Here is a 21,771-nt window from a genome sequence, read left to right as displayed (position 1 = left end):
ACAGGAGTCGTGGGGGTCTCCCGTTGGCATAGGCTTTGAGCAGGCTGAGCAAGGTTTGAAACCCAGAGCCTTGGGCATGAGCCCAAGCGGCAGGCAGGGAGGAGGGGAAGGATCCCTTCCAACTCACTAAATTAAGTCTAAACTTATCACTCTCTCTATAATAACTACTGCAACTATACAACTATAACAACTATCTAACAATAGGAAGCAAAAAGCTAGGGAGAGTGGAGGACAGCTATGCTGCGCTCCACAGTTCCAATGACCGTCACGTGCGGTAAGAAGGAACTGAGGGGGCGCTGGGTCGGCTGGGGTATATATCCAGTGCCATGAAGGCGCCACTCTGGGGGCTCCACAGCCGACCCACTGCTAGGGCAAAAATTATCAGACGATCGTGAACGCAGCACGCGCACACCTAATTGGAATCGATATGAGCAAACACTCGAAGAAGAAAGGCAGTTTTCATGGAAAAGTTTAAAACCATACAAGTATTATTATTAAGGATACAAGAGCAAACTATCCCAATGCATAGGAAAGATAAGAATTGCAGTAAGAAAGCACCCTAGCTTAACCAGTAGATCTTCAATAACCAGAAATTCAAAAAGCAGAAACTAGATCAAATCATAAAGGATGAATATATATTAAAAAACACCACAAGCATGTAGGGACAACATTAGAAAGGCGTAGGGACAAAATGCGATTAAACTAGCTAGTGACATAAAGGTTAACCAGAAACCACAAATACATTAGAAGCAAGAGAAAGATTGAGTAGACAGAGTAGGCCCATTACTCAATGAGGACGAAAAGACAACAGAAAACACAACAGTGGCAGAAGTGTTAAATACCGTTTTTGTTTCAGTTTTCACCAAGAGGTTAGCAGAGATCAGACCACTAACATAGTGAACATCAGTGCAAATGAGGTAGAATCTGAGGCTACAGGAGGGAAAGAACAAGTTAAAAATTACTTAGACAAGTTAGATATCTTCAAGTAAGCAGAGCCTGACCAAGTACATCTAGAATACTTAAGGAACAGCTGATGAGTCTCTCTGAGCCATTAGTGATTATCTTTCGGAACTCATGGAGAATGGGAGAGATCCCAGAGGGCAAGAAAAGGGTAAATATAGTAACTATTTATAAAAAGGGGAATATGGTCTATAATTCCCTGGCTTGTCCAATCATCTTAACTTGGTACTTGGAAAAATAATGGAGCAAATAATCAAACAATCAATTTGTAAGTATCTAGAAGACAATAAGGTGATAAATAACAGTCAATATGGATTTGTCAAGAATAAATCATGTCAAACCAACCTAATATCCTTCTTTGCGGATGGGAGGGAAGAATTAAATGTGATGTATCTCAAATTTAGAAAGGCTTTTGATACTGTCTTGCATGTCATTCTCATAAGCAAACTGGGAAAAAGGTACCCTAGATGAACCTACTATATACAGTGGGTGCACAACTGGTAATTATCAGTGGTTCACAGAGTCAAACTGGAAGGGCATATCAACTGGGGTCCTGCAGAGCTCTGTCTTGGGCTCAATGCTATTCAGTATCTTCACAAATAATTAAGATAATGGCATAGAGTACACTTGTAAAGTTTGCAGACAATACCAAGCTGGGAGGGGCTGCAGGCGCTTTGGAGGACAGGGTTAGAATTCAAAATGATCTTGACAAACCTAAGAAATGGTGTGAAATAAATAGGATGAAATTCAATAAGGACAAATGCAAAGTACTACACATAGAAAGGAATAATCAACTGCACAAATATAAAATAGGAAATGACTGCCTAGGAAGGAGTACTGCAGAAAGGATTTGGGGGTTATAGTGGATCACAAACTAAATATTGGTCAACAATGTAATACTGTTTCAAAGAGTGAATATTGTTCTGGGATGTGTTACCAGGAGTGCTGTCAATAAGACAAGTAATTCTTCCACTCTACTCAAAACTGATAAGGCCTCAGCTGGAGTAGTGTGTCCAGTTCTGGGCACCACACTTTGGGAATGATGTGGACAGCAACAAAAAATGATAAAATGATCTAGAAAACTTGACCTTTGAGAAAAAATTGGGTTTGTTTAGTCTGGAGAAGAGAAGACTGAGGGGGCGGGAAACATGATAACAGTCTTCAAGTACATAAAAGGTTGTTTTAAAGAGGAGGGTGATAAATTGTTTTCCTTATCCATTGAGGACAGGACAAGGACAAAAAGTAATGGGCTTAAATTGCAGCAAGGGAGATTTAGGTTAGACATTAGGAACTGTATGGGTAGTGAAGCACTGGAAGGAATTACCGAGGGAGGTTGTGGAATCTGCGTCATTCAAGATTTTTAAGAACAGGTTAGACAAACACCTGTCAGAGACAGTCTAGATACTATTTAGTCTTGCGCCAGTGCAGGGAACTGGACTAGATGACCTACTAAGGTTCCTTCCAGTCCTATATTTCTCTAATTCTAAGTAGCTAGTGGTTCAAAGGGAGGTTTCATCAGAGAATTAAGAACTAAATTCAAATCCCAAGCTGTGGTGGGTTCTCTGCCATTTGGGAAGAGATTTGATAAACTTTGATGAATCTGAAAGTTGCAGGAAGAGCAAATGCCAAGAAACCTTCCACAAGAGAATGAAATCCTGTAATGGCCACCATGTGGACTTTAAATGGAACTCAAAGACTGACCTCCTTTCTTCAGAGTGAAAAAGTATTCTAGAGCCTCCAAAATGGGAGAGCCAACGGGAGACAGAGGAAAGTAAGTACACAGTCTTTCTGAAGGTAAGTTTTCTTGTGGATTCCTTTCTGCTGTTGATTAGGACTTCTTTAACATTTCTGGAACAGGAGAGTTCTAACTTTGAGAGCCACCTAGGTACCAAGCCGTGAACCACAGAGTGTTCAGGTGGAGGTGACAAGTGTTCCCCAAGTCCTGAGTGAGAAGACTGAGCATCAGAGGGAAACTGATGGCCAGCCAGGAGGAAAGGAGAAGCAGATGAGCTCCCCATCCAAGGAGGGATGCAGCCAAAACTACTGTGACAGTGGGAGGAAGATGGTTGAAAGGAACTCTGAGCAAACCTTGTCCGGGCTCTTCAGTCAGTCGAGGGATACTACTACACAGCTGGGAATAGAGAGCTACTTGTTCAGACTGTGTATAAACTGTCCTGGGCAGGCTTGGAAGCCGTGCAGATAAGCTCATTTGGAAGGAGCATGAGGAGCTGCAGGCATGATCTTGCAGTGACCTGTGGTCTCAACTGGACTTGTCAATTAAGTGCGTCAAACTGAGAAATTTGTCCTCAGGTAGGTTTTGGATGTCAAGGCACCGAGAGTGGCCTCTTTGAACTCTATATCAATTGTTTTCACTTCAATGTAGGAATTGGGAAGCCAAATGTTGAGATAGGGAAAGACTACTACTCCCCACTGGTGAAGCTGTGCAGTCAGTACCACTATAATTTTTTTTAAACACTCTGAGGGTAGCAGAGAGTCCGAAAGGGAGAACCTCCCTGACCTACGTGAAATGTTGGAATCTCTTATGAGAGAGGCATATCACAACATGCAAGTACGCATCTTGATGGTCAAGGGCTATGAAACAGTCTCCCAGATCCACGCCTGGAATAACAGCTGCGATTGTTACCATCTTGAATTTTTGTACCTTGACTAAGGTATTCAGCATCCTGAAATCTAGAATTGGCCTCTACCTGGCCTTCTTATTTGGGAAGCAGGAAGGACTTGGAATAAAATCCCATTCCTCTGAACTGAATGGGAACTAGTGTCACAGCTCCTGTGCAAAGAAGGGAGAGACTCTCTTGTCTCAAGAGAGGCTTATGAGATGCGTCCTTGAAAAGGCACAGGGAAGGGGTTGGGAGGGAGGTGTGGAATGGAAAAGGATGGAGTAGACCGATGTTCTAACCGCCAGATCTCAACTCTCATGAGATGCAGATGTGGGAGAGACAATCCCACAAGGTGGGAGGATCGAAAGGGCGGAATGGTATATAGCATCAGCTCTGGCCAGCAGCAGGGGTGTTCATGGCTTTCAACTGCAGTGTCAAAACAAGTGCTTTGTAATTGATGGCTGCTGCATCAACCTAGGAGCAGCAGTTGAGAATTTCCCTGCTGAATTCTGGGTTTCTTTTTAGGTGGTTCCGACACCCTATGGTAGGTGGAGAACTGAGCTGGGAATGATCTCCAAGATGTCTGAGCCCAACTAAATCTCCTCTTGTTTGTAGGCATATGTATGCCCAGTGAATGAAAGGTCAGCCTAGAATCCTTCAGCAAATGAGGGGACTCATCTGTGAACTCACTGAATAATTTATATTCAAAGGGGAGGGCCTCTACAGCGTTCTGTACTTCATGCAGAAATCCTGAAGACTGCAGCCATGAGGTTCTATACATGACTACAGATATGGAGATGGAATGGGCTTGTTTTGTCAGCTGCATCAAGAGAAATTTGCAGAGTTGTGCCTACCAGAAATTGTCCCTCTATGATGCGGGCCTGAAATTGCTTCCTATGCTTTTTGTGGGAGATGTTCAGTAAACATTTTGAATAGTTAACATGGTTATACTTTGCAAAGAGAATAAGCACTTTTGGTCTTTATCATGCAGAGTGGCCTTGGAATGGTGTTGTCTTTTGTGTTCTTAGTTGTGGATGCAGTAAATGGAGTTAGGGGCAGGATGGAAATAGCTATTCTAGCCACAATGTAGTACTTTTTGTCTACCCTCTTAGCTGTCAATGGGACAGTGACGGGAGTCTGCCACATTCCCTAGGCCTGTTTTAATAGCACCTCATTTACAGCATGGGTGATCCTTTCTGAAGGTGATGTGTGAGGAATGTTCAGCAGCGTATGCGGAGTCTCTTGGATGTCTTCTAACTGTATTTGAAGAGAGTGTCTGCCACTCTCCATCAAATCATGAAATTGTTTGACGGTACCCATGCTAGATGGAGGGGACATAACAGCTTCATCTGACAGACTAATGAAATATTAGTCCAAGATGAAGCCTCTTCAGCAGCCCTTCTCTCTTTCTCCTCAAACATTCCCTCCTGTGGTAAAGACTGTTGTGAGGGAATGGAAGAAATCAGGGAGGGATGTACCTGGCATTTCTGGCATGCTCTGGGTACTGTGGAGAACTGTTGACAACAGGCAGGCCAAGGTTCTCAATATGGCCCGTGAGGGCAGGGGCTCATAAGGGAACGGGGGAGGAATCCAGGTCTGGTCATACCAATGAGGGTCTGAGCAGACCAAGGCTGCACCAGCTCGGAAGTACTCCTTGATGGAGTAGGTCCAGGACAGATCAGGCTTGGCAGGTAATCATAACAGACCTGAACAGAAATTTGAGAGTCTGAAGAGCTCTCATCTGCATAATCTAGAGGAGAAGCCAGACAAAGGAGGAGTGCTGGTTTGCCTCTCTGCATGCAATACTGCAATAGGTGAGGTACCAGTAGCGGGAGCCTAACTGAGACTCACATTCGTCAGAGATTAACAAATCCCTGCAAAACAAACTCCTGACATATCGGGTGCAGTTGTGCAGTAATTTGGTGAGCCATGGATGTAGTTGCCTGTGGTATCAAGGATGGTACAGGGGGCACTGGCGTCTCCTGGAAGAGGTATAAAGGCATAGTAGATGCTACTGGTGGTACCAAGTTCTTCAGTGCAGAATCGGTAGTGTGTCTGGCACATTGGTCATGCCTTGATGGTACCGACGGCTAGGTACCATGTGATTTAGATGAGCTCTCAGATTTTGATTTACAGCTCTCAGTACTAATCCCTCTTGAACCCTCTGTGGAAGCCTTTTACAGGTGTGGGGTCTCCAATATGGTGCAGCTCTTAGTATTATGCAGTTTCTGAGGAGATTTAGTACTCCTCTTCATGGAAGTCTTTTCTGCATCACTTGCAGGTCTACCAGAGGCTGATGGGGCACTATAGTTGCTCAGAGGCTGCTGTATGGGTCTCTGTCTGCATTTGTCTCTAGGCCTGGATCTGAAGCCGGACAATGGTATGCTCCATCATAAGGAGACAAACTTTAATCTCCTCCTCTCTCTTGGAGGAGCTCTTAAAACTAGTGCAGATTTTGCACTTTGGATGTCATGTGTGAATACCTGAGGCAGCAGCTACAGTGCAAGTGGCCATCACTAATTCAGAAGGATTTCCAGCAAGTGAGTCAACGTTTGAATCCTCAAGACTTGGCATGCCCCAAGAAACCAAGAGGCTTCTTTGTAAAAGGGAACCACCACCCTCATCTGGGGTGGGCAGAGGGTAAGGGAGACAAAAGGCTCAGCTAATTGGAAAAAGATCCCTCAGAAGAAATAGAACGCTAATTTACATAAAAGAATAAAATTATTATTTATAACAAAATAAAATAAAACTATAAAAGTAAATAAGAGGAAAGTATCTGCAAAACTCATCACTATCGAATGCTCCATCTCTGTCCAGGCTGGTTTGTCCATCGCAGCCCTATATACCCTCGATACAGGGCACAAGGATAGCTAGGGCACATGGACAGATCACACAAGAACTGCTGCTGAAAAATCTTCAATTGTAGGTGCATGGGGACCTTGAGTGGTACACCCATAGGGACACTATTCAAGGAAGAATTATTAGTTAAAATGGAGAAGACGGGGCTTATACAAGTATTGCAAGGCAAGTAAGGAACTGACTAAAAGGGAGATGACAATGGGCTGTGCTGAAAGAAAAATTTTGAGGTTCGAGGGAGATTGTTAATAGAGTTCATCAAGGATTGGTCTTGGGACCAATGTTATTTAATATTTTAATTGATGACCTTGATGCAAAACGTAAAAGTGATATAATGAAATCTGCTGATGATACAAAGTTGGGAGACACGGTCGATATAAGGAGGATAGGATTATTATGCAGGAAGAATTGGATGACCCTGAGGACTGGTATAACAGAAATTGGATGAAATTTAATAGTATGTAGTGCAAGGTCATGCATTTATGGACTAAAGAAAAATTTCTGCTATAAGCTGAGGGGAGGGAGGCTCATCAGTTGGAAATGACAGAGGAGGAGAAAAACCTGAATTAATTAATTGATCATTTGAGGATTAGGAGCCACCAATGCAATGTCGCTGTGAAAAAGGCAAATGTGATCCTACGATACATTGGGTGAAGTATTTCTAGTAGAGAAAGGGAAGTACTAATGCCATTATACAAGCACTGCTAAAACCTAATCTGACATATTGTGTATAATTCTAGTCATCCACATTTAAGATATTATGAACTCAAACTGGAACAGGTGCTGAGAAGGGTTATTTGGAAAATCAGGGGAACAGAGAGCCTATCTTCCAAGAGGAAAGTACAAGAATGTGGCTTGTTTGGCCTAACAAAATGAAAGCGGAGAGAGGAAAGGATCTGATTGCTCTCTATAAATACATCAGGGAGAAGAGCTATTTAAGCTAAAGTACAATGCTGGCACAAGAACAAATGGGTAAAAACTGGCCATGAATAAATTTAAGCTGGAAATTAGAAGAAGGGTTCTAACCATCAGAGGAATGAGGATCTGGAACAGCCTTCCAATAGGAGTAGTAGGGGCAAATACTCAAACTAGTTTTAAGATGGAACTTGATAAATCTGTGAATGGGAAAATATGCCAGGGTTGCCTGCAATAGCAGGGGGCTAGACTCGATGACCCAGAAGGTCTCTTCCGGTACAATGTCCCATATTCCTAATTCGCCCTGCATCCAGGGAACCTCAAAGAGTCATCTTAGTGCCTCTGACGCAAAGTGGACCCAAAAACCCTAGCCTCAAAGGCATTGATGCTGAAATTTACTGCTCTACACCAGAGCCAGAAGGCTTTGAGAAAGACCTGTGCCTAATGTCTCCAAGAAGGTGGAGACCTGAAAACTGCCAAAACAGTTACAATTCAAATAGGGAGCTCCACTGTTGACCATGATCAGAAAGGAACTGTAAGGAAAGGTTCTCGAGCATTAGGGTAGCAGCAATTGCTCTGTGTACAAGACACACCTACTGATGGCTTAAAGAGCTAAAATCCTTAGAAAACAAAAAGAAAAGGAGTACTTGTGGCAGCTTAGAGACTAACAAATTTATTTGAGCTTAAGCTTTCGCGATGAAGTGAGCTGTTGCTCACAAAAGCTTATGCTCAAATAAATTTGTTAGTCTCTAAGGTGCCACAAGTACTCCTTTTCTTTTTGCGAATACAGACGAACATAGCTGCTACTCTGAAACCTGTCATTAGAAAACAAAGGAATTTCCACCTAACTCAAACTAGAAGTGCATGACCCAAGAGCAGAAATCCAATCAATGTGGTATCTTTAGGGAAATATGCTTTTGGACATGGAAAATAGATACAAAAAAAGAATATGGATAATGTTAAGACTTTCAAAGATGATGATTTGTGGAACAAACAGTACAGCAGACCCTGCTGAGCCTGCATTTCCAAGTTGGGTCTCAACTGTCATACAATACTTATCAGGCTTTATTCACTTATTCTCAATATATTGTCTTTTTGACCTGCACAGTTTTGCCCACAGTTGTGACAGCAGTAAAGTACCAACTATCATCATATCCTCTGGAAAATCACATGTGGCAAACTCTACCGCCTTAAATCTTCTGCAGCCAGCTAGCTGGCTTTCAGTATAAAATGTTTTGTAGCTGACAGCCTGTTTGTAGAACATGAGCTAATCAAAATAGGAATTTGGCTGAATTAACTAGGTTACCAGAACCTAACATAAAAGTGCATTGTAAACTCCCTAAATATACAATAAATGACAATCCAAAGGAAATGCACTGTCTTAAGGAACTGCTTTGAAATCTTTAGTGTCTATTTAATGGTGCCATTATTTGAAAGAGGAGCATCTGATAATTATATGAATCAACTTCTGTGGCGGAATCAAGATCCTGTTCCAACAACCACTTATTCTTACATTCCTCAAGATTATTCTTATTAACATCACAGTTTTATAGGAGCCACAAACATATATACTTCATATCTGCAGAAGAATTAAGTAGGTGTTCATCAATAGAACTATCACTAGGAGATGCTTATAAGAGGAAACACTGATACAGAAAAGAGTTTCTCTGAATGCCTTTATTATAAAAGGGTAAATATATATATATATTATACATATGAAAGGGAGAATCTCTTAATTACACAGATATATAGAACCCATTGATCTGCAAGAGAATAGACAGACTGACTGACAACTGGGTACCTTAAAATAGCTACCTTGTACGGACAATTAGGCCAAATAATAGAGGAAAGATGTTTATAAAAATCCCTAACGCCAGTGAATGAAAAAACTAAGAAAAACAAAAGCCGCATGAGGTGCTAAGTCTATAGGAATTCCCTACTAATTCCAGAATGATTGAAATGGAACAAAAATTATGAGTTCTAGATTTTTATCTCCATAGAACTCATACAAGTCAATGGCTCATTTTCCTACCTCTCAACAACATAAAAGTTGTCTCCATCATCTCCTTGGTCAATGACGTGTTCCTGAGGTTTCACTTTCCTCTCAAACATGGCGTCGAGAACCTGAGACAGCTGCTCCTGGAAGGTTAGAAAACCCGCAATAAGATTAATCATTGGAAAAAGACTGGTTCATTCAACTTTTGTTCTGGACAGTGAGTAGTAAGGCACATGGATTTTCATATCCTGAATAGGAAGATTTGGGTTATTTTAATATTTTGACATTAAAGAGTTTTCAATTTTATTTTAATATTTAATATCTCAAGGGTTTGCTTGCACTGCATTTTCTGACAAAAATGTTGATTTGTGGTTTAAGCCTTAACAGCTTAATCCAGTGCTATGGGTTCAATGCCAAAGTGCACACTCTGGAGTAGATTTTCTGCAAGTGTAAACTGATATAGCTCCTTTGATAGAGACATGCGGATTTACATCCGCTGAAGATATGGTTCACTAAATCTATGTCTACATACAGCACCATATTTAACCATCACAGTCTCTATCACTGTGCCATTTAAGGGCCTTACATCAATGCTGAACTTCTTTCCTATATATGTTATCCTTAAAACCACTGACAATTGACTTTCACTGTAATTTCAGTCCATTATCAGATACACTAACATTTAAACCTCAACAAATTTCCAAAATGCAACTTATGAACACCCCTAATCCAGTGTTTATGCTGCTTAATGCATTTTAAAATTTACTACACTAGTTTTACAATATGACTCATTACAGCAGTATCTGTAAGCACCACTATATTAGAAGTGCTATCTGACTTTTCATCAGAAAGCTCTTATTTTCTCATCTTAAACCCTCCTGGTATTTAAACTGAGAAGGCAGTTGCTGCCTGAAAGCTGTTTGTTTTAACCACATATTTAAAGTATGTGTGTCTAAATAACAGAAGTCAGAAAAATGTAAGCATTGTGGCTATAAATTCTTTTTTTAACCCCTAAAGCTCAAAGGTGCCTTATTTTGGGGGGTGGGCAGCAGAGGCTTAAAAAATATCTTCAAGCTTGTTGATAATGTAAACAAGTACAATTAGTAGCACAGCTGATGCACACGTCCAACACATTACAGCATTTTAAGATTCTACAAACTCACTCACAAGATATTGTGAAACACAGCTGCATTAATGCAACTATCACATTTTTGCAGGATGCTCTCCCATGACAGAACTTATATTTTGTTCCCCCATGGCTTTAGATGTGGGGACAGAATGCAAGTTAGTTTTCCACAGGCAAGAGTGTTCAGATCTGCAGTATATTAAGGACTTTTGCTAGTAACCTGGATTGGTTTTACTCCAAAATTTACTCTGATTCTTGCAAGAAGTGATCCAAAGAACACTGGCTTCTTAGTCTTTGATTATGAGTGTTCTGGCAGCTAATTTATGCCTTTTTAGAAGATATATTTAAGATATTTAGAAGATATATTTAAACAGAACAATTGATGTACTGGGCCTACATTTACTTTGGTTCAACTCAACTGAAATCACTGGAGTTAAACAAGAGATTAATTTAGCCAATTATGTGTACTCCAGTCACGCAAAGTTATATTTACCCAAAGAATAATTTTGACAGGTTAGTAAAACAGATGTCTAAGTGGGTCCCTTGAGAGGTATCTTCAACACTATTCTGTTAAAGGAAAAACTTCTACAACCTATGAAAGACGCTATTGTGGTTCTCCCTCAGGACACAAAAGACCTTATTTTATACGGGCCTATAGGAGCTGCATAGGAGCTGAATCACAACAGAGATTATAGTAAAAATACTAGCTAGCTGACTGCAGTCTACGCTCCCAGCTTTTATGTAAATCCAGATGAAAGTGGATTAATTAAGGATAGACAAATGTAAGACAATATTTGGAGAGTAATTGGAATCATCCATACTGCTAGATCAAAAAAGAAAAGATAATTTTTTTTTTTAATCACTAGATACAGAGAAAGCCTTTGATAGAACAGAGTGAAGCTTTCTGTTTCAAGTCCTATCCCGTATGGACTTTGGCCCCCAGTTCCTTAAATGGATAACTGTTCTTTGCACCAAACCAAAAGCAACTGTGCAAATTAATGGGTGAAATCTCCTCTATCAGAACTACAAAGAGGGACCAGGCAGAGATGTCCAGTGTCTTCTTTACTTTTTGCACTGCCCCTGGAGCTTTTTGCACAGAAGATAAGGAACAATGAATCCATCACAGGAATAAAACTTGCAAGAGTATATCAGAAAATATAATTACATACAAATTATGTAATATTTTGATCTAAATCAAATATTTACCTAAAATAAGTTGCTAAAGAAATCCAGGAATTTGGGAAGGTGTCTGGATTTAAAGAAAATTATGCAAAATCTGAAGTACTAGGTATAAATTTTCTAGACTCTGAAAAGTCAGTCCTCCAGAAACATTTGGGTACCAATGGGCAACAAATTATATAAGATACCTGGGAATTCAAATCTCAAACAACCTAAAAGAGCTCTATGATTTAAATGTAAAACTACTACTTCAGCAAATGAACAAAGATCTAAAAGGCTGAGGAAAGTACGCAATGTCTTGGTTGAGAAGAATACCCACAATCAAAATGAACACTCTGCCAAGCACTTCTTTATTGTTTCAAAATCCTTATGCAATTCTGTGTAGTTTTAGGAAAAAGAAGTGTAAAACCAATTGCACAATGGAACAGACAATGGCAGGGGATTAAACTACATGATCCTTGAGTTCCTTTCTAACCCTATGGTTCTATGATTCTACCCCAGATAAAACCCTAGCAGGAATACAAAGGATGTTAGAATTATGTGGAATAAGAAGAGACCAAGAGTGAGTGCAGCTACTTTGCACAGACCCATTAAACAGGATAGATTAGCTGTTCCAAACATTCTATGGTGCCAGCCAGCTCAAAGCAGTAGTGAAGTGAGGGTGCTCTTACCCAGACAAACACTGGCCCTTTATGGAACAAGAAAATTGTGGCACTGAAAATATCACGAGGCTACAACAGATTAATAAAAAAATCATACCCTCCACAAATTTACACACATCCTTTATCAAAGGCTACTCTGAGTCTGGGATAGAACCAGAGAAAAGATCAATTATTTTCTGTTGCCAGTGGCACCCACTGCTAATAAGCCAGATCTTAACCCAAATTGCGAACTACAGAGCTTCAAAAGATTGGGAGAGTGATGGAATACACATGGTTGGCCAGTTATTCAATAAAGAAACTTTTATAATTTATTTAAAGAGCAAAACTATCTTTAACTGGGTCCACTCTATCCTGGTACCAGTAGTTTCAAGTCAGGCATTAGGTTTATTGATTTTCCAGAAAATCCGTTTTATACAGAAAACAAACTTTAATAAAGTGATGGTGTCTACTCAATTAGGACACAAACAAAAAAAATAACTAATTTAGATCAATCTTTGCGGACAGCCTTCCTAACAAAAAAGTCTCTATGTATAACATGCTGGGACATGGATGCTGATAGACAAATTACCCCAAGAGGGTCTGATCTGGAAAAGACGACCAGTGATCTTAATTTTGTAGCACAATACAAAAAAATTTCTTCAAGATACTTTTTCAATGGCACCTCACACCAGTCAGGTTAAAAAAATAGAGAGACTCAATGGGGATAAATGTTGGAAAAGTTGCGGTGAAAGAGGAGATTTTATACTTATATGGTGGACATGTCCAGTCATTAGAGAGTACTGGCATGTTATCTGTAACCCAGTATCACAAACTGTTGGAAATTTATTACCAAATAATCCCTTGGTAATCCTCCTATGGCTTCCAAGAGGAAATGAAGACTTAATCCCTTATCTGCTAGTAGCTGGTTTGCTATTAGTAGCCTCTCACTAGAAGAAGTAAAAATAGTCCAATCACAGAAGAAAAATGGTTCAAAAAATATGGGAGGTTGTGGTTACAGAAAAATTAACACACCAGTTACCTAGCCAGCAAAACAGACAGAGGACAGATAGCTACTATTTAGAAAAGCTGGACGTGCACAAGTCCATGGGGCCGGACGAGTTGCATCCAAGAGCGCTGAAGGAATTGGCGGCTGTGATTGCAGAGCCATTGGCCATTATCTTTGAAAACTCGTGGCGAACCGGGGAAGTCCCGGATGACTGGAAAAAGGCTAATGTAGTGCCAATCTTTAAAAAAGGGAAGAAGGAGGATCCTGGGAACTACAGGCCAGTCAGCCTCACCTCAGTCCCTGGAAAAATCATGGAGCAGGTCCTCAAAGAATCAATCCTGAAGCACTTGCATGAGAGGAAAGTGATCAGGAACAGCCAGCATGGATTCACCAAGGGAAGGTCATGCCTGACTAATCTAATCACCTTTTATGATGAGATTACTGGTTCTGTGGATGAAGGGAAAGCAGTGGATGTATTGTTTCTTGACTTTAGCAAAGCTTTTGACACGGTCTCCCACAGTATTCTTGTCAGCAAGTTAAGTATGGGCTGGATGAATGCACTATAAGGTGGGTAGAAAGCGGGCTAGATTGTCGGGCTCAACGGGTAGTGATCAATGGCTCCATGTCTAGTTGGCAGCCGGTATCAAGTGGAGTGCCCCAAGAGTCGGTCCTGGGGCCGGTTTTGTTCAATATCTTCATAAATGATCTGGAGGATGGTGTGGATTGCACTCTCAGCAAATTTGCGGATGATACTAAACTGGGAGGAGTGGTAGATACGCTGGAGGGGAGGGATAGGATACAGAAGGACCTAGACAAATTGGAGGATTGGGCCAAAAGAAATCTGATGAAGTTCAATAAGGATAAGTGCAGGGTCCTGCACTTAGGACGGAAGAACCCAATGCACAGCTACAGACTAGGGACCGAATGGCTAGGCAGCAGTTCTGCAGAAAAGGACCTAGGGGTGACAGTGGACGAGAAGCTGGATATGAGTCAGCAGTGTGCCCTTGTTGCCAAGAAGGCCAATGGCATTTTGGGATGTATAAGTAGGGGCATAGCGAGCAGATCGAGGGACGTGATCGTTCCCCTCTATTCGACATTGGTGAGGCCTCATCTGGAGTACTGTGTCCAGTTTTGGGCCCAACACTACAAGAAGGATGTGGAAAAATTGGAAAGAGTCCAGCAGAACGCAACAAAAATGATTAGGGGACTGGAACACATGAGTTATGAGGAGAGGCTGAGGGAGCTGGGATTGTTTAGCCTGCAGAAGAGAAGAATGAGGGGGGATTTGATAGCTGCTTTCAACTACCTGAAAGGGGGTTCCAAAGAGGATGGCTCTAGACTGTTCTCAATGGTAGCAGATGACAGAACGAGGAGTAATGGTCTCAAGTTGCAGTGCGGGAGGTTTAGATTGGATATTAGGAAAAACTTTTTCACTAAGAGGGTGGTGAAACACTGGAACGCATACCTAGGGAGGTGGTAGAATCTCCTTCCTTAGAGGTTTTTAAGGTCAGGCTTGACAAAGCCCTGGCTGGGATGATTTAACTGGGAACTGGTCCTGCTTCGAGCAGGGGGTTGGACTAGATGACCTTCTGGGGTCCCTTCCAACCCTGATATTCTATGATTCTATACTTAGATATTTGTTTACATTTTATTCAATACTCAGACAAAGTATATCCATCACCCCCAACCCCCCCAACCCAATACCTGTTCAGTAATATTAACATTTGATAGACATGCCTGATCTGTTAAACGCATACACTGAGATTTCACTCAGCTTAATAAAATCAGTAGAAATAATATATTATCGGTGTTGTAATGATACCATATTACAGAGTGAGTAACACCCTGTTAAACAGAATACTATCTTCTGTAAAACGTCTCTTTAAACAAAAGGTAACTGTTGTAATGATAGTTTTGTTTGATATTTACATGGCAAGAATTTGTACAGTTGTTAAAACTTCCTAAATAAATAGTGAAAAAAATAGTTTTACACTCCCTCAGTCATCACAACAAAGGGCAGAAGAGCAGATTTTTACCTGTTTTGCAAGAATGGCTTACTTATATTAGACCATTCATTATGTTGAGACCACATACAGAACTGGATACAAGCAGATGCAGCACACACTTTGTAGTCTGGTGTATATTCTGTAATTGTTCTTCCCATGCTGTTCATAGTTTTCAGTTACTCAAGTGGATTGGGGAAAAAACTTGAGAAAAAGATGGCAAATGCTATACACCATTCATCTTGCTATTGGAAAGAAGCTTGACTCCTTTTGTAAGATGCCCCCAGAGGTAATGACATACTGTACCGTCAGCCTACACATCATGATCATTTTCTTTAGCGCGCACATTGTTCTAGAGTTGGAGCCCTAACAACTGCCATAATTAAGGTTGCTCAGTTAAGTACATAAGAATGACTATACTGGGTCAGACCAATGATCCATGTAGCCCAGTATCCTGTCTTCCAACAGTGGCCAATGCCAGATGCTTCAGAAGGAATGAACCAATCAGGAAATCATTGAGTGATCCATCCTGTTGTCCACTCCCAGCTTCTGGCAAACAGAGGCTACCACCACTCAGAGCATGTGATTGCAACCCTGACTATCTTGGCTAATAACCATTGATGGACCTGTCCTCCAGGAACTTACCCAGTACTTTTTTGAACCGTTATAGTTTTACCCTTCACAACATCCCCTGGCAACGAGTTCCACAGGTTGACTGTGCATTATGTGAAGAAGTACTTCCATCTGTTTTAAACTTGCTGCCTATTAATTTAATTGAGTGACCCCTAGTTCTTATGTTATGTGAAGGAGTAAATAAGACTTCCTTATTCACTTTCTCCACACCAGTCAACATTTTATAGACCTCTGTCATAACCCTCTTAGTCATCTCTTTTCCAAGCTAAAAAGTCCCAGTCTTTTTAATCTTTCCTCACACAGAAGTTGTTCCATACCCCTCATAATTTCTGTTGCCCTTCTGTGTACCTTTTCCAATTCTAATATATCTTTTTTGAGATGGGATGACCAGAACTACATACAGTATTCAAGGTATGGGCGACCATGGTTTTATATAGAGGCATTATGATATTTTCTGTCTTATTATCTACCCCTTTCCTCATGGTTCCTAAGTCTGTTAGACTTTTTTTTGACTGCCAGTGCACATCTAGTGGATGTTTTAAGATACTATCCACAATGGCACCAAAATCTCTTTTTAGACCCCATCATTTTGTATGTATAGTTGGGATTATGTTTTCCAATGTGCATTACTTTGCATTTATCAACATTAAATTTCATCTGCCATTTTGCTGCCCAGTCAACCAGTTTTGTGATATCCCTTTGTAATTTTTCAGTTTGCTTTGGACTTAAGTAACCTGTATTTTCTGCAAGTTTTGCCACCTCACTGTTTATCCTTTTTCCAGATAATTTATGAATCTACTGAACAGCACTAGTCCCAGTACAGGCCCTTGGGGGATACCACTACTTACTTCTCTCCATTCTGAAAACTATTTATTACTACCCTTTGTTTTCTGTCTTTTAACCAGTTACTGATCCATGAGAGGACCTTCCCTCTTATCCCATAACAACTTACTTTGTTTAAGACCCTTTAGTGAGGGCCCTTGTCGAAGGCTTTTTGAAACTTTAAGTATACTATATCCACTAGATCACCTTTGTCCACATGTTTGCTGACCTCCTCAAAGAACTCTAATAGATTGGTGAAGCAGGATTCCCCTTTACAAAAAACATGTTGACTCTTCCCCAACAAATTCTGTTCATCTGTGTGTCTGATCAATCTATTTTTCTCAGATTCAACTTCCAAGTTCTGAACCATTTTTTAGCAAAAAGAAAATCAAGTACACTGGTATGAAGCAGCACTTATTGGCAGAAGAGCAGCAGCATTAGCAAAATGGGTTTGTCGTTAGTGAAAATAGACAGGGATGCAATTTTCTTGGGGGGAGTGTCTAAAAAATCATGGTAATCAGAATATTGAAATACTTAATTGAATTAGAACAGATTGATTGGTGTTTGATCTTTACGTACATGCTCAAAAACAGACTGCAAACAATTCATATTTCAGAAACCGGCACTGTGAAAGTGATGGGCAGGAGTGTTAGAGAGTCAATGACAAAAACAGTGTGAGCATCATCAGCTGGGTGTGTAACTGGAGAATTCTGTCAAAATACTGGTATATTAGTATGTAAGTATCAATGGAGTGAATTTTAGTGAGTGAAGGGAATTATCACTTGAATGATCTGACATAGTTGGCAAGGTCATCACAAGGTAACATAGTAGTAGTGAGCAAAGCCACAAGAAGCCATGATCTGCACTGGCACAGCTTACCACCGCTTCAAAGCGGAATGAGCTGCACCAGTGCAAGTCACAGCTTATAGTGGTTTTGCCTGTCTGCACCAGGGATTTGCACTCATGCAGCTACAAGAGAGCTGACCATTAACGCTGAATCCCCAGAGCACAAGAGGCCTCAGAACAAGGTATGAAGAAAGTTATACCAGTGCAACTTGTGTATATAGACAAGAGCTGAGGAAGATCAGACCACAGATCTACAATGCCCAACTATTCAGTTATAAAATTCTTGTTAAGACATCAATATCACATGTCAGTTGCTTCTACTTTGGATACTGCAACGGTGTTTCTGGGCAATCCAAAACCATGCTATGGAATGATACCTCAGATCCTTATTTTCTGCATCAGATGGTGGCTCACTTCATATTTCAGTGTACTGTTTCCTTCTCAAGTGTCAGAACCTAAAAGCTACAAGAATTAAGAAATTTCCCTACAGCTTCTTTTAACAGCTCTTTGTGGTTCTCAAGTTAGCAGAAGCAATAAGGCTGTCAGGCCTTTGACTGTTCAGCTACCTTGGTTTCACAGGTTTCAGAGTAACAGCCGTGTTAGTCTGTATTCGCAAAAAGAAAAGGAGTACTTGTGGCACCTTAGAGACTAACCAATTTATTTGAGCATGAGCTTTCGTGAGCTACAGCTCACTTCATCGGATGCATCCGATGAAGTGAGCTGTAGCTCACGAAAGCTCATGCTCAAATAAATTGGTTAGTCTCTAAGGTGCCACAAGTACTCCTTTTCTTCTTGGTTTCACAGTATATTATGAAAAGCCTTATGGCTCTGGTCTTGAAGAGACCAAATGGTTTCCAAGGCTTATCTAACCAACCTGCTATGTAAGACAGTTCTGCTCTTTTGTGAGGGGCAAGAAGAGATTCTGTTCAAGTTATAGCTAAGTCATTTTTTTACCCTCTGGTTTCCAACAGCCAAAAAGATGACTGGAATCCTGTCATGGTTCAGGGCAAAACAACAACAATGGTTACAAAGGAGAGCTCAGGATTCTGAGCTCAAGACTTGACTGGAGAGTATTTATGCCATCTAGCTAGTGTTTTATTTTTAAATGTATTCAACTGTAATTTAAATATTCTCATCTTCTGTTACTAGTTTTGGGGTTTAGATTTTTGAAATAGAAATTCTTCACAGTCATCTTTTATATCAACAATTTCTCCTTCACCCCATTCAATCAGGAGAAGATAACAATAATGGAGAATACTGAAGCTATTACCTGGCTCTAATTTCTACTTTAACCTTTTACAAGTTGGATATTTGCTTCTTAGTTGAATCCTCCTTTGTAAGGTGGCTATTACAGGATACAAATTCAGTATGTCCTTGTATTCCTGCAATACTCCTTTTGCAATATTCCACTACTGAGAACAATGTAAATGGCTAGTAATTATACATACGGTAAACGACTGTAGTTCAAACATTATAGCAGTACTACCTGATCTAGGTTTTTGAAGAGGAGTATATCTTTGCATGCTTCCTGCAGTCTACATCTCTGCTCATCTGTTTTTGGATGAACTACCTGCAAGGAAAAATAAAAAAAAACCTGTCATGGCAGTAAAGAAATCTGATCGCAATCTGAAGCATACTTAACCTCACAAAGTGAATCACAACATTAAGTAAGAGCCTTGATGTAGCTAGAACCTCAAAAGAATGAAAAGTGAAAAAAAAAAAGATTTATATAGTGGCAATAATTGTTCAGGAACTCATACTTAAAAAAATTTGATATTCTGACAACGTATCTTTTTAAAGGACATCCAGACAAAAACAATTACACAAATATTTAGAAAATTAAACTGAGTGAGCAAAAGCTGTTTTAATATTGCTCTTCAATGAACTATTTTATTGTTTTAATATTTCCTCACCATAACAGCTCCACTAATATTTAATATAACTAGAGCATTTAAGATATTTATATATCTTAAAAGTAGTTATTTGGAAAAAAAAAGAATTTATTTTTAAATTCTGGAATTCTTTTCTACTCTTTCCCGCTTCTGAATTGTTTAGTGATCTTCAGGCACCTGAAATACAAAGCCTGTCCAAGAGACTAAATCAGAGTATTGCATGGGAGGATGGAAAAGAACCCCCAAAACACACACACACGAACTTGGAAGAAAAGGAAACAAGAAAACAATTCCAAGTAAAAAAACAAAGTCAGACCTCTCTTCTTCTAAACTGTTCTGTTCTCTCTTTCCTCCTAATTCAGAATTTAGGCGAGCAAAGAGGCACCAGGCACCAACTCAACTGCTGTGACCATGTCTGATCCAGAGAGCTCTGTGCATCTTATGAGCAAGAACTGGAAAAGAGACCCATGACTTTTATGAGGATGGGAGAGGTGAAGCTAGTGCAGAACGAGCTTCTCCCTGACAAATGACCCTTCCCAGGCACTTTCAGACACTAGGCACGGGAAGTCTGCAACTAAAATCTTTCCCTTGCACCAGTGAAAATTAGTCATCCATCCTAAGATATGGGCTTATAAAAAGAGAACTGAGATCTCAGATGACAATAGCTTGTCCCAGTAGATCCGCACAGCCTACTAACAACAACAGTTATTTAATTTTTTCTAAACTTAATATTAATTAAATCAAAAATAAATTTATAGAAGTATACTGTAAACCATGTTTTTAGAGAAAAATAGCCAAGAAAGCAATGAACAAGAAGGAGGAGGAACAGAGGATATCCCAGCAATAGCAACGTATGGAGCCTAACAATAAGTGTTGGTTCCACAAGAGAGTATATTTGCAGCCCCAATGGCCACAACTTTCTAGAAGGCTCCGATTTTGGTGCAGATGCACATGAGAGTGGGGTCTATATGTACAATAATTGAATTTGGTATTTTAGTAAGCCTTAAATTCCACTGAAAGTATCTGTAGTACTAAAAATCTTGATGAGATCCAAAATACATGGTATAGTACCCAGATACCTTTGTGAGGACCACAGTAGAAATACCTAGACAATACTGAAATCTTATGATACATGTTTCTAGTGGCCACAACCACCAGTAAATCATCTAAAGAACTTGATACCAGAATTTCATCAGATGTCAAGACAAAAACCAAGAAAAACTGAAGTTTTAAGTTTTGTTTCCTTCAGATGATGTCTTCCCAGATAAAGAGAACTAATGTTCATTTCTTCAGAAAAATAATTCCTTATTATAATGAAAACAAAATCTAAGTAAATTCACTGGGGGTTAAAATTGGATAGTAAGCAGATAAGAGGATTAATTGCTTCAAATTAACCACACAGATAGCCAGGATTCTGAAAGAAAGTTGCACCATTAAGTACTTAGCCATTAAATAAAAAAGAATGAGAACACACTGAAAAACTTGATGTAAAAACAAATTTCTTAAGTCAAAATACTACTCAGGAATCAAAACCTCTTAAATGGTCGTTCTCAAACTTTTGTACTGGTGACCTCTTTCACACAGCAAGCCTCTGAGCACGACCGCCCCCCCACCCCATAAATTAAAAACACTTTTTTAAAATATATTTAATCCTATTATAAATGCTACATTCCAGAAGTACAAGTCCCTAAAGGAAATATCAATTCCTATCAACCAGGATTTTGTTATATACAGTTGCGCTCGAGAAATACAACTACAATATCTGAACTGTAACAATCCCTATAAATTGCCTGCATTTAAAAAGATACAACTGCTGATTATAGGCTCAAGCACATTTCAGCAAAGCATTTCTTACATAAGCAGCAGGCAAGCTCTCCCAGCACAGAACTGCTTTGATAAGGAAGGCAGTGGAAAACATAAGAGGTATTCTAGGCATCTAGACAGAGAGCTGTGCTAAAGCTTCACTAATTCTTCACACCAGCACCAGTGCTCCAGGAATTGTCTGAACAAGTGTTACCTAAGCAGATAATTAAGAAAGGAAAAGATTTAAGTTCATGTAGATGGTAGGCCTCTAGGTACAATTTTAAAATCTTTTTGTATAACAAGTTTGTAAGTTAAAGCCGATAATGACCAAAGGAATGCCTAGGGCAAAGAAACTTAACATTTCAGTAATTCTGCTTTTTCAGTAATCATTTCACTTTGCAGAATTAAATGTAGAATTAACAAGGGGATGATGCGCTTGCATATGTACATTAACCTATGCAAAAGACTGTGC

At 40.0% G+C, this 21,771-nt stretch overlaps 1 protein-coding gene across 1 annotated transcript in view; it reads right to left on the bottom strand.

Annotated features, from left to right (window-relative positions):
* The window catches only part of PRKAR2A (protein kinase cAMP-dependent type II regulatory subunit alpha), a 156,811-nt gene that overhangs the window by 31,625 nt on the left and 103,415 nt on the right, over positions 1-21,771 (bottom strand). The window contains exons 4-5 of the mRNA XM_073350887.1: positions 19,091-19,174; positions 9,385-9,491 (exon numbers count right to left, since the gene is read on the bottom strand). Coding sequence (XP_073206988.1) covers positions 9,385-9,491; positions 19,091-19,174 — 191 coding nt within the window. The remainder of the gene's footprint in view (positions 1-9,384; positions 9,492-19,090; positions 19,175-21,771) is intronic.

The sequence above is a fragment of the Lepidochelys kempii genome, chromosome 7 (assembly GCF_965140265.1).
Source record: "Lepidochelys kempii isolate rLepKem1 chromosome 7, rLepKem1.hap2, whole genome shotgun sequence".
Taxonomy (NCBI): domain Eukaryota; kingdom Metazoa; phylum Chordata; order Testudines; family Cheloniidae; genus Lepidochelys; species Lepidochelys kempii.
Note: the sequence above shows the minus strand (reverse complement) of the source record. Positions and strands in the feature narration are given on the sequence as shown.